Source organism: Manduca sexta, chromosome 22 (assembly GCF_014839805.1).
Source record: "Manduca sexta isolate Smith_Timp_Sample1 chromosome 22, JHU_Msex_v1.0, whole genome shotgun sequence".
Taxonomy (NCBI): domain Eukaryota; kingdom Metazoa; phylum Arthropoda; class Insecta; order Lepidoptera; family Sphingidae; genus Manduca; species Manduca sexta.
In genome coordinates this window covers 5,523,169-5,537,011 of record NC_051136.1, presented here as the reverse complement: position 1 = coordinate 5,537,011, position 13,843 = coordinate 5,523,169, and the positions used below count along the sequence as shown (strand labels likewise).

The following is a 13,843-nucleotide window of genomic DNA, read 5'->3' as shown; positions in this document are numbered from 1 at the left end:
AAATATTAAATGCCGTCATTGGTTGATGAAAATACATAATAATCCAAATTTTTAATGGTACTGAATCAGGTAAATATATTAATTTTGTAATACAAAACAATATCTTATAGAGGTAGATGGTACATAAAATATTTTGAGAGTAGAAATCGTTTGAACATTAGAAACCATTATTAATAAAACATTGGTCCACGAACAACTTTACAACTATTTATCACAAAAAGACGACAAAAAGCGTAAAATATTTGGCTAAATCGAACTCTTATTGTCAGATAAGTAACAAAGAAAATAAATACATAATATACATCAAGATATTATCAATATAATAGCGCAACCAGTTTCGTTACAGCAGAGAATAATTTTGAAAATGATAAAGGTATTTGACCCCTGTTTAAACTGAGAATTCTACTAAAATAAAAAAATATATATTTGGATTATCAATTTAAAGAGTTGCGAAGGATTAAATAATAGTTTAAAGAAAAAAAATATATAAATTTATCTAAAGATCTGTATTATTGTATATAAATTAAAATAAATGAATAAACCACTTGTCAAATACCTAATCCGTTTGGGTTGCACAGTTACTAATAAACATAAATATTATTTAGAACTAGAGCTTAAAATTACATTATATTGTACACGGAAGTGATCATGATTTACTATATGAGGAATTTTTAAATCAACCAATAATTCTTCGAGTTACTTTGAAACGTAATGTCACATATTTTATTTCCATCGGAAACTGTTAAATCTAAAACTAACAACAGCACACAATATTTTAATTCCACAAACTTATGTAAGTATAGTATTCGGAAGGTGTTTATTAACATTAAGACAACAAATGCAACAAAATTAACTATATATATATTAATTAAAACTCGTCCATCATTACAATACTTTCAAATGAAAAGTCATCAAAATATTCTTACAATGGAAAATAAACCATGAATGAATCTTTTCAGTCGATCTTAAACTGAGCAACTTTTTGCTAAACTTATTAGTTGTTTATTTTTTATGAATAAAGTGAAAGAAAGCACACAGCAACCACACTAAAATTAGATGATTTACAACCTACTTTTGAGCTTGATTTAAATATTTTTTTTGCATGTAATATTAACTCCACACAACACCACATCATGTTAGTAAGATTCCATTTTATTACGAGTAGAAATACAATTAGAACTTCGAATATTTTGTTTGTGAACATATATTTAATCACCAAAGTTAATATTATGTGTGGTTAGGAAATAAACAAGTACTTAACACATTTATTAAATTCAAGACTTATCACTTTCTTCGTTGTCTTTTTTTACTATACTTACTCTTTAGATTAACAGGCACTGATGGCGCATTGGCATTTTGTGGTGGTGAATAGCGCGCTAATTCAATGTGAAAAACGTTTAGCGTCATTTTATTGTTCACCGCAGGCCGACAGTCTATGGCTGAAGTCTATAAAACAAACTTAAGTCCAAGTTAAAAACACACTACATACCAGGAATTGTTTATCACAAATGGACAACCACATAACAATAATATTTAAAACATGTTTACGGCTGCCTGTTTTAACCTTGCTATTATTTACTGCTATCGTTCTTCAATTATGTAGATTTCTAAATAAACATCATAAAAGATGTCTTATAAAAAATATTTCACTTTTAATTTGAACCGAACCGAATTAATTCGTTTTCTAGATCTCAACCAGTAAGGTTCGTCGGCGGAGTCTGTCATGTTACATCGAAATATTCGTGTGGCGGTACTAGGTGGCACGCGCGGCTTCAGACGGGGGCCGCGCGTTGTTACTCGGCGCGGGCGGCTGGTACTTCGACACTGGGAACATCGGCCTCGGCTCAATTAACGATACGCCCTCAAATCTGAGAAAAAAAACAACTATTTCAGCCCATACTCTATTGATCATATAACTTGCAAATCTTTACATTCAGGTTTACAAAAGTAGCGTGAAGTCGAAGGAATTGTTATTCTTATTAATGAGGTAATATAATTATGATTAAAAAAGCGTGAAACACAGAAAAAAATCTAGACACTCACTTATTACTCTTATACTTGTCGGGTATTGCTTGGTACGGCTGCACCGATGCATGCGAGTGTGTGCGCGCGAGCTCTCGCATGCACGGCTCCAGGTCTGCGAGCGAGTACCCCGAGCAGCTCGACAACGCTGCCGGCCACGCCATCGCGGCACACTGCGAGTCCACGTGTGAAGGCTGATCGCGGCTCTCACGCGAACTCATCACACATGTGCAATTTTCACATAGCAGGCAGTGACGGGCAGTCGCCAACGAAGATGCCGCAATGATAGATGGTTTAAATTGTAAGTATGGGTCTGCTTCCAGCAGGCACAATTCAGCAATATACTGTAAATAAAAAAAATTAAAAATTTTTACTCGTAGCATCTGATAGTGATTTAGAATACTAAATTGGTATTAAAATACTTACAGCAGCCAGGTGGAATGTTTTCTTGGAAAGACCATTAGATATGCAATAATGTGAAAGAAACGCAAGGGATGTGGGTGTAGACAGGTCAAACGACAGTACTTTTAAAATTAAGTGTTCCATCCTAAGTACTTCACGTTTTGTGTATGTGTCATCTGTGATGTATACGAATTCCGACACTTCGGGAGGGTACACCTCTTCATATTTCCTACATTGGAAAGGTATATTATTATTTAGATATATAAAACAATCATTGACAAAATAGACTAAAATTAAAATAAAATTCAATAAATTAAAACATATTACTGTAGCATATGCAAAGCACCCATGCCCATAAAAATAATATAATTTTATAATTATTGAGTAAGTATAAATGAAATTGACATTGTATGTAAGTTGCAAAAAAAACTTACGCTGCAATGTATGTGGCAGCAGTGCCAACAAGTTGCAACTTTGTACGTACAACGCTCATGTATGAGAGGAAACGGTCCACATATGACACAGCAAGGTGAAGTGTCTCGCTCTGCTGTTGATATTCATCACACACTTCCACAAGCCAGTCGACTAATATAGAACGCATGACGTGTGTAATATCAGGCTGCTTGCGCATGTACCGAGGGTTAGGTCTGTTTTTAACCTGTAAGAAAACATCAATTTTACAAACAATTCAAAACTATATTTAAAAGTATCAGTAAAATCTAATGATGCTGAAAAGTTTACATGCATGTGGTATAATCTACTATAAAACAAGGCAATTAACTTGTAAAGAAAGCGATATAAATTCTAGACAGTCAAAGATGCAGATTTGAAGACAAACAATCAAATTCTTAACAAACTTAAAATTATATTCATTATACATTTTCTGGAAGGTAGATAAATATTTAATAACCTCAATTTCCATCATGTATTCATATATATCTTGGCGGTACTCCACAACATGGAAGAACATATCCCGATCGTTCTGTGCAATGGTGGTCTCTTCTTCCTCAATATCTTCAAGCAATTGGCTCTCATTTTTAGATATAGACATAGAAAGGACACTGGAGTCCACAAGTGACATTGGAGATTCCGCCTCATCTTTTTTTGATTGTAATGGTTGCCTAAAAATACACAATTGCAAAATTAATAAGTGGAACATCATTAAAGTCAGCATAAATAGGTACTTGAGCATTGAGCTACATAACTGATTACATAGAAAAAACCTTACAATAAACAAATTATTCAAGTATGAAGTTGCCAGTTTTTCACTGCCTTTCAAAGACAAAATCATTGGCTGAATTAAAAAAGCTTGTACCTTCATTAAAACTTTGATAAATACAGTAGTGTGATTTATCCAAAAACATCAAATAACAGAACAACCATTTCAACTAACAGCCTGGCTCAATGCAACATACCGAAATTAAGGACTTCTACATGTAAAATGTTGATAAAATAAAATGTCTTGTTACTTAAAGCTTTCTATGAAGGAAATGAAGTACTTTCCTACAATGTCCTACTGTGACAAACAAGATTCATATTATAAACATATCTTTTCTATTGTTATATTGGTACATAGATAAAAGTATTAAATTTGACTATCAGATTTTTCTATTAAAATTTTTATATCTTTGTATATGAAATATAAAAACATGACAAAAATATTAACAAACCTTGGAGAGATAAGTGAAAATTTGGTTCAAATTTGCAACATGTCATTATTATGTAGTGCTTGTTGAGATAATAACTTATTGATAATTGCAATAAATTGGTTAATGAAACAAACTCACAGATTATATCAATACCAGATTGATGGTGTCTTCAGAAAACCCTTATTACTATCTCAAAATTACTTCATTTCAATGCATTATAACATCAGTAAACACATCAAGTAAAATGTTTCTTACTTTCAAAGATATATGTTATTTTTATGATTAATTAAGTACTTTTTAAAGAAATTTGTATGTATTACAACAACAAACTCCATGGCAACATTCTGTTTCTATACCTATGAGTCCCTAAAACAGGTGTGATACTGACGGTAACAGAGTTCAGTTTGGCCATAAACATTGATGTTAACATAATTATATCTAAGTAAATGTCTAATCTTCGTTATTTTAACCAAAAAAATGTTATTTCTCATTCAGGCTGTTTTCCTGATATGTAAGAATTTCTAATTGCTTTAAACATAATGTAAAAATAGTAACCTCAAACACAAGAAATTCACCACAATGTATTATGTTCTACTATAGCTACTTGTAAGTCTAGAAGAATGGAGGGAAAATTATTATACATGTATTCATCTGTAATTTGTATCTGTAATCATTCTTCTTGAATTACTTATTGAAATCTTAAAAATGTTATGAATCTCTGTACTAACCGAAGAGGAGGTACTTCTTTAGGCCGATCTGGTTTCTTTTCCGCTAACGCCTGTTTTTCGGCCTGGGTGCACAGCGACCTTACATTTTCGGCGGCAGTCAAGAAGAAATTATTTTCCTTCCTTGTTTCCTTAGTAGCAAACGGTTTATAGGTAGACTCGCGCTTTTTAACCTCCGTCTCCGACGGTTTGTCTTCATAGACGCTAAACGCGCGGAATTGCGCCACGGGAGGCACAATGTTCTTTTCGTTCTTAATTTGGCGCATTGTCCTATTCTCATCTTGAACTTTACAAGTTCCATTCGTCAAACCGGGCTAAAACGAAATATCAAAGTTAAAAAAACAATAAGGAAACTTGTACCCACCAACCAAGCCGTGCTTACCAGTTTACTGCTCCGATTCTGATTACACGCAAACTGACTAAGGTCCCCCAATGCACGCCGTTGGTTTGCCGAAAATATATCAGCATTGTCTTTTCGTAGCCCCAAAGTAGTATTTTCTTGATCTTCGTGAATTCTGAAAGCCATGGTCTTAGTTTCTTCCGTAAACACTACCAGATCAACTATCAGCGCAAGCCACGCGTTTGCACGTTGTAGCGATGGTTTGCAGGCCGGAAATAAGTCGCTACTCTAGTATTAGAGGCACATTTTATTCAAATATTGTGAGTAAACTGAAAAAATGTGCAAATTTTATTACAAAACCACCCCCAAAATGCGACTTGGCGTCAACGGACAACAGACATTTTGGTAAATTCAGCTGGTACAGTTTACGTTGCTCTTTAGTCTATGATAATTTAAATTTGAACCAATGAAATTCGTTAACTGTTTTGTTATCCATAGATTTAAAGTTTATGGTATAGTTTATGGTTTAACCGCCAAATAATTAGTTCTATAACAACTTATTATATCCAACAGATCATAGGTAGTGTATAAAACTAAATTACGCAGCTATATTGCAGTTATGTACTAGAAAAAAGTAATCAAGTCTTTGTTTTTTTGTCTAAGGTTTGTTTTTTTACAATTGAAAAATATTATGGCAACATTGTCACAAACACCTGTTTTTGACAGTGTCGTACTGTTTAATCAACACAAAATGTTTCATATCTCGATCGAAATACGGTCTAATTTGGTAAATAAATGATAAGCTTATCAAACAGAATATGGTACACGCAAGCTGAATATAAATAAAAGTATTTGTAAAGTATTGAATTGTATTTCAAGCATGAAAATATTATATTTAATATTATTTTCAATACTATGTTTTGGCTGTCGTATTCATTTTGCAATAAGAGTATACAAAAAGGCGGATATAATAAAGCTGAGGTAATGCTAATTTATATAATAGTGCGTAAACATACATTATTTTAAACACTCGCCTAAATCCCTGTTGTGGTAGGTAAACTTGACATGCAAAGTATTTGTGTGTATTTTGAGAATTTTTTGTATCCTTGATATTTATCAATGTGTGGTTTGAGCCTAGAGCCACACTGGGTTCCCTACATAAATATTTGTAAGTACAGACATTATCAGTAATATTTTCCCGCGATAAAATGTAGCCTATAACACTCAGGAGTAATGTAACCTCCTGTTAGTGAAAAAAAATCAAACTTAGTTTAGTAGTTCCTGAGTTTAGCATGTACAAACAAACATAAGCTCTTGAGCTTTGTAGTATTAGTATAAATAATTGAAACTTATTCATTAATGTATATAAATCAATTGGTGTCTATGTTTTAGGGAGGAGGTACGAGAAATGTTTCAACATGCATATGATAGTTACTTAAGATACGCTTATCCATATGATGAGCTTCGCCCCTTGAGTTGCGATGGCATGGACACCTGGGGTAGCTATTCTCTCACACTCATTGATGCTTTAGACACTTTAGCCATAATGGGAAACTACACAGAATTCAATAGAGTGGCAGATATTCTATTACAAAAGAAGAATTTTGATGCAGACATCAATGTGTCTGTGTTTGAGACTAATATAAGAGTTATTGGTGGATTATTGAGTGCGCATCTTTTGTCACACAAGTAAGTAAGGTGACTTTGATTATTCTATTTATACAGTTCAATTATTTTTAAACCTATTGTCATTGTTAGAATATCTACATCATAACACAATATGTAGTGATTGCATTTATGAAGCTGAGATTCTTGTTTCAACTGCAAATATTTATCATTTGTATATACAAGTAGAAACTTTAATATTGGAGTCTTAATTAATATATAAATTGTTTATTCCTATAACTGTTAAATATTGTACAGAACTGGTATGGAACTAGAACCTGGCTGGCCATGTAACGGACCATTGCTCCGATTAGCTGAAGATGTTGCACAGCGGTTGATAGTGGCTTTCGACACAACAACTGGTATGCCTTACGGTACAATAAATATGAGATCAGGTGTACCCCCAGGGGAGACTAGCGTGACATGCACAGCTGGTATTGGTACATTTATTGTCGAGTTTGGAACATTAAGTCGACTTACTGGAGATCCTTTGTATGAAGAGGTACAGTTTGGTTTATCTGAATGAATGCTAACACTTTGAAGGCCTATATGTATATTTTTTAAATTATTTATTTATTAAACGAAATCATAATATTAATTACAGTGGACACTAATACAATGCTATAACTAATATACATATTAATATTAATATATGTTTCTTGGTTTCTAATTTTTTTTTTAAGGTGGCATATAATGCTTTGATGGCTCTGTACCATCACAGGTCACCTATTGGTTTAGTAGGAAATCACATTGATGTAATGTCAGGCCGCTGGACTGCTCAGGATGCAGGCATTGGAGGTGGCGTTGACTCATATTATGAATATTTGGTTAAGGGTAAGCACACACTTCCAAACCTTCACTATTATCAGCCATATTAACTATAATATAATATAATATCTATATAAATTAAAATATTTTTTTAGGAAAGACCAAAGGGGCCGTTCAAGTATTACGTAACGTAATTTGGAGGATAGGGGGGGTCTCGTAGAACGTTACGATGCGTTACAGGGACGGGAGGGGGGCTGTGTACAACGCGTTATGTAACATTGTTTTTTTTATTTAAAACAATAACAAAGGTATTCTAGCGCCTTTCCCGTACTTTGCCTGTGAATATTAGAAAAAAAATGTCACTTCAGATTAACGTAACTTTTGGAGGGGTGGGCAGGGGGTACAGGAAATCGTTACGGTGCGTTACATGGGGGGTGAGGGGCTAAAAAATCTTCAAAAATTGCGTTACGTAATACTTGAAAGGCCCCAAACCTACAATGTAAATATTGATTTTTTCGATATCGCTAATATTCTATTTTTTTTTGTTATTTTACAATGTAACAAGCTTAATCTCATATTTTTTTCAATATTTTTTTTCGTAAAATGTCTTGATAACAGCAAAATGTAATTGTGATCTTATTTCATAATAGGAGCAATATTACTAGAGAAGCCTGAACTAATGTCAATGTTCATAGAAGCTCGTCAAGCCATTGAAAAGTACTTGAAGAAGGACGATTGGTTTGTGTGGGCCACGATGTTGCGTGGCCACGTCACGCTGCCTGTGTTTCAATCCCTCGAGTCCTTCTGGCCCGGACTGCTTAGTCTCATCGGTAATGTGTATTCTGATCTAATTAGTCTGTAATCCAACGAACATACTCTGAGAATTTTATAACAGTGGCTTTAGGGGAGGTCGAACCGGACAAGCTCCTGGGTCCTCGCGCTTAGGACGGCTTCGCGCTTTGTACGAGGTACCTTGCGATGTCCATCTGAGGACCTTTTCACCACCCTGTTTACCAATGTATCTTAAGCATCTTACCTAAGAAATTATTGAAATCGGGGACCTTGATTTTTCTTTTGTCTGTTTAACGGAGGTTCGTGCTACTGACAAGGGGCACAATACAAAGAAAAAAGGCCTCGCAGAGAACAAGGGGCTCAAAGACAAAAGAGGCTTCGCAAAGATCTGTCGCCCGAAACCTCGCGTTGGTTAAAGCCGCCGATTTTATTCTTATTTATATTGGAATAAATTCCAGAATACACAATCGTTTCGAATGCTCCTACGCGGCGAAGTTTTTACGTTATACTAATACCAGTCGTACGTCAAAGGACTAAGATTTAATTTAAATTATGATAGAATTTGATGACTTCGTCGCCACTCCGTCTGTCTGCATCAATGACTAAATATAAAGAGGACAGGCCTCAAAAGTTAGCTATATGAATAAGTTATATTTATGTTAGGGAAATCGACGCAGAATGTCAATATATATGTCTATCTCTTTTACTCAAAGCTTATTTGGAACGCAACAAACAAAGACAAAAATAATTGCTTTCTTCGAATATGGCACTATTTCGTTTACTTCAACACGCTGGGACCGCCTTGCGGCCGAAACGCCATTTATCGTAGCCCAGTCAGCAAGTACATGTAGTGTCAGACGATGTAAACAAATCTTCATAAATATTGAATTTAAAGTAATATAATCATATTCTCAATTGTTAAGTTTGTTTATTAGTGTATTTGTTAAGTTTCGAAAGTGACTCAGTGTTGTGTGAAAGGATGCAAATCGAATTCACGCAAGAAAGACCCCGAAATATCTTTTCATAGGTTAGTAACTGTTTTACCGAAAATTTGTAAATATCTTTGTATATTTACTTTTTGGATGTGTTTTTATCAATTAAAATTATATGTGGATCTTGTTTGATAAGCTTAGAACTTTTTTAGGCGTGATTTATATCCATTAAAATCATTATGTTTGTTTACACACGAGCTTAGGGATGGGTGGATTTCTTTAGAAATTATTGATATCGATATTTTAACAGACGCCCGTTTATCAGTTACGGTTTTTGTCTTTGAAAGAATGTTAGAGCACACATCAATATTGTATTATTCAGAACGACAAACTAAGTGAAATTAGAATATTTTTTAAGATAACCAAAAATTTAAATACCAAGGCAAAATGAATTGAGAATATTGAGCGACGTGATTGGAATCCTACACCAAATACATATTTCTTTACATTTTGAGAAGATATGCATAAACCACACGTTTAATTAACGCGAGTAAAGATAACTGTTTTCCAACAATATTCCCGATAAGTAAAATAGTAATGATTATTATACTTCACCTAATAAGTAGTAATATTACTTTAATATATTGCTATGAATAAAATTAAAATTGTTACATAAAAGAATAGATAAACATAAAAGAAACAACATAAAGATGAAATGTAAGATATATTTTTACAATTGGCGGTCTTATGTTTGAGCAACCTTTGCATGCACGGAAATAGATACATAATCATATTGTTGTTATTGCAAATAATTATTATAATTGATTATCTTAACCACCATTTTTACTGTCATTGATTTTAGTTTGCTGAACCATAGTTATGTTTCTCGATCAAAGAGCATAATAATAAAATAAAATAAAACCAACCAAATAATTGCTGGCTACGCTATCTTATTCCATTTATCATGTATTAAATAAATATCTTAATCTGTAACTTAAATTTTTAGCAAGAAATTGTGCAACATACAAATATAGATCAAACACAACTGGATGTTTGTCACAACAGGTACTGCTTTGTTTAACAATTGTTACTTATAAATCAGTTTCAGTTTGTTTGTTTACATTATGGTTTGTTATATTTATATTATGGTAGTTCCTAACCCCTTTCGTATTTGATCTTTTTGGGGCTTGTTTGTCTCTCTTAATTCTTCGATGTCGATACAAAATTTTCGGTACTAGCATATCACTATTGTAAGGGGCGGAGTCGGCACCATTTTATGCATTAAATGTGCCGCATGTCACGTGACCATATTACCCATCCTCTATACTTCTTTTATCATTGGTCTGCATCGACTAATTTGGGTGACAATTAGACAATTGGATTTTGAATAAGTTTATTGTAATCATGAATTATTATGGATTGATTGCCTCGTCATCGTATTAATAATATTTATAAAAGTATATTATGTAGGTCTAGTTCAGCTATTATACTGAATTTGCGATACGCCGGCCATTTTCATGCGGCGCGCTGAGAGTAGTGATTTTGGAAGGCGGTAATTTTAAGTAGATCTAACCAAACTTAACGTATAAACACATCTGAAAAGTCACAGGAAAGCAAAATTCGCGATTTCGTTTACTTGGATGACATAATTATTCAAGTTAACCAAACTACTGAAGGGATTATAAAATAAATTCTATGGGACTAATCTAAGGGTATATCTTTTTAAATAAAAAACGAATTTTCATAAATGACAGAGTTCTGAGGTAACAAACACAAAAAAATTACACTTCGAATTGATAACCTCCTCCTTGTTTTTGTAATCGTATGAATTTACGTTGTGGTCTAAGGCACACACAAAGACGGCTGTATAAAAAAGATCTAGATAATAGTGCTATACGTGTTTATCTTTGTTGATATGTCTTGTCTTTAGTATGTTAATGGTTACTGTACAATAAAATATATATTATGTGTACGTCGTTCGCTGTATTTAGACGGACATGACGTACGATTTCGCTAAAGCGGAAGTGCAAACACTGGCAAAACGTTGGTTCCAAAGTAGAGTAGTTGTGTTTGACGTTATTATAACTGACCAGTGGCAAGGCTTGCACTAGAAGGTCCTTTTTAAAAAAATCTCAGGCGCCAATCAAAGCAGTATTGCCAACTTATTAGTGATTATTAAGGATAAGCTTGCTGGGACCTTAAATTTCAGAAGCTTCGTACCTATTATTGATACGGCTGATTCGACGATAGCTAGAGCTTGTAAGCGATGTTTAACTGATGTTTCCGTTCGATATACAAACATACTATAAAGACGCATTTGTCTTCCCAAAAACTAGTATTTGCGCCGAGCTTTTGAGCAAATTATGCGAATATTTGGGCTTTTCAGGTGAAAGTGACTCGGCGATGCGCACCATCCACAATTATCACAGCGTTTGGCGACAGTATGGTTTTACTCCTGAAATGTATAACCTGGGCACGGGCGAGGCTTCCTCCTCGAGAGAGAGTTACCCCTTGCGGCCTGAACTCATAGAGTCTATTATGTATTTGTACCGAGACACGAGGGACCCGATACTGTTGCAGATGGGCGAGGATATACTGAGGAGTATACAGCACAGTGCTAGAACACCATGCGGATATGCTACTGTAAGTTGGGACATAGAATGCGAAAATATTGATGTTTACTTCGTAATATTTTTCAACTGACTAGTCTATACTGTTACTAAAGCTTTTATTGCTTTCAGATTAAAGACGTTCGTGACCACCGCAAAGAGGATCGCATGGAGTCGTTCTTCCTTTCAGAAACTACAAAGTACTTATACTTATTATTCGACCCGGACAACTTTATACACAATCCGGGAGTGCAAGGCAAGGTCATCAATACGCCAAATGGTGAATGTATTGTGGATGTTGGCGGCTATATATTCAACACAGAGGCTCATCCTATCGACCCGACAATGTTGTATTGTTGTCACGAAGCTAGACAAGGGTAAGTGTATGTTTATAATTGTTTACTTAGATACAAAAATGGATATGAATGCAAATAATCAGGTTCTAAATTTCTGTATTTTAACATGTATAAATGTATTCACAGGATAAATATAAGCGAAGTTCACAGGATATACCAAATTTTAGAAGAGGAAGATAACATCAAATTTATGACAATGATCGAAGCGACGGCTAAAAAAGATGTAAAAAATGAAACTCAAGAACAAGTTTCAGAAGATATTTCATTAAAGGATAAAGATCTCCCTGCTGATAATTCTGAAAGTGTAGAAATCAAGTCTGATTATAATCAGGTGTTAATAAAAACAGAGACGAAGACTGGCTATGTCAATATAGACGGAACTGAAATAGACAATACCATTACAGAATCTAATTTGATGGAAATAGTTAAAGAACGCATTAGCTCCTACTACAATGATACGATGAATATAGCTTCCACAGAAGCATCAGAGGGTAAAGCGTCAGACGATGTTGTCGAAGCTACAGTGGAAGTAGATGACATTATAGTACCTCAAATACCTCAAGAGCAAGAAAAATTGCAACCACCAAGCGTAACAAAAGCAAAGGAGACAATTAAGATGTTGCCAAAAGTTATACAAGATTTTTTAAACAGTGATTGGAAATCCAAACCTAAATGCGAACCGCAGAGAATGTTAGAAAGAATTCGTAAAGAGAAGAAATATCCTGATCATCCTGATGTGAATAAATATCAATATCTATTAACACCAGCGCCATCTTTCTTACAAAGGATATCGTTAGCGGGGGAATTTTTAAACAAAAAACATTTAGAATTGTGATAGATTTTGTATAGTGCGTTTCTACAAGCATAGAATATTTAATTCATACGCTAACCGTCGAGATTAATATACTGTCCTAGCCGCTGTCCGCGGATCGACAGCAAAAGTGGACTTTGTTTGACATAAGTAGTTCCAAATTACTTATTTAATTGGTTCATGTAATACGACCGTAATCTCTAACGTCGAATCATTGTTTTACCATTGCTTCTATGTTTGGAATTGCGATCGTTTATTGAAATCGGCGGTATGTAATTAATATTAAATAAATCCACATGTTAACGTGGGATTTGAACTTGCGGCGTTCATCGCGCATTAGCTGTTACAGAATTTGCAAATATTGATTGCGTCCATTGTCCTATTATTATTTTACTGTGTTATTTATTAAATATTGTACCTATGTTGTAAAATGTTAAATGTTCATTGTAAATAGAACGGATTACATTTCAAAAGTTGATTTGATAAAATAACTAGCGGCTTAACCGTGCCGTTTTAAATTTTTCTATTCGGTGTTACGATTCCTTGGTACGTGTTTTTATGTGTCAATTTGTATCGTTTAGTTAATTTTATATTTCATTTATCGTGATGAATGCATTTATAAGACTTAAGTGTAGTCATTTCTTGTCACTCTAAATAAATTATTTTATAAAATTTAAAATGGATTTTACTCTCATTGTTACGAAATCATACATTCTGAGGATGTTTGATACCCGGATCATTCAACAGTATATACAGAAGAAATAAAAGAAGA

The 13,843-nt window shown here is 33.9% G+C and overlaps 2 protein-coding genes across 2 annotated transcripts; one reads left to right on the top strand and one right to left on the bottom strand.

Annotated features, from left to right (window-relative positions):
- Window positions 1-18: 18 nt before the first annotated feature.
- LOC115443953 (cyclin-A1) lies at window positions 19-5,569 on the bottom strand. Its single transcript, XM_030169570.2, has 7 exons — window positions 5,181-5,569; window positions 4,802-5,112; window positions 3,335-3,545; window positions 2,859-3,082; window positions 2,449-2,653; window positions 2,044-2,366; window positions 19-1,868 (listed from the first exon to the last, which is right to left on the bottom strand). The coding sequence occupies exons 1-7, from the start codon at window positions 5,322-5,324 to the stop codon at window positions 1,754-1,756; spliced, it is 1,533 nt and encodes a 510-aa protein (XP_030025430.1). The 5' UTR covers window positions 5,325-5,569; the 3' UTR covers window positions 19-1,753.
- Window positions 5,570-5,879: 310 nt separating this feature from the next.
- Window positions 5,880-13,750, top strand: LOC115443922 (ER degradation-enhancing alpha-mannosidase-like protein 2). Its single transcript, XM_030169523.2, has 8 exons — window positions 5,880-6,119; window positions 6,531-6,827; window positions 7,062-7,305; window positions 7,487-7,637; window positions 8,222-8,401; window positions 11,682-11,938; window positions 12,037-12,281; window positions 12,387-13,750. Exons 1-8 carry the CDS (start codon window positions 6,019-6,021, stop codon window positions 13,093-13,095), a joined length of 2,184 nt encoding a protein of 727 aa, XP_030025383.1. The 5' UTR covers window positions 5,880-6,018; the 3' UTR covers window positions 13,096-13,750.
- The last annotated feature ends 93 nt before the right edge of the window (window positions 13,751-13,843 follow it).

Coding starts and splice junctions, on each gene's coding strand:
- LOC115443953 (XM_030169570.2), bottom strand. CDS start 5,324: ATGGCTTTCAGAATTCACGAAGATCAAGAAAATACTACTTTGGGGCTA. Junction 3,083..3,334: donor AATACATGATGGAAATTGAG/GTTATTAAATAT, acceptor GTTTTCTTACAG/GTTAAAAACAGACCTAACCC. Junction 2,654..2,858: donor GCTGCCACATACATTGCAGC/GTAAGTTTTTTT, acceptor TTTCCAATGTAG/GAAATATGAAGAGGTGTACC.
- LOC115443922 (XM_030169523.2), top strand. CDS start 6,019: ATGAAAATATTATATTTAATATTATTTTCAATACTATGTTTTGGCTGT. Junction 6,120..6,530: donor GCGGATATAATAAAGCTGAG/GTAATGCTAATT, acceptor TCTATGTTTTAG/GGAGGAGGTACGAGAAATGT. Junction 11,939..12,036: donor CACCATGCGGATATGCTACT/GTAAGTTGGGAC, acceptor TATTGCTTTCAG/ATTAAAGACGTTCGTGACCA.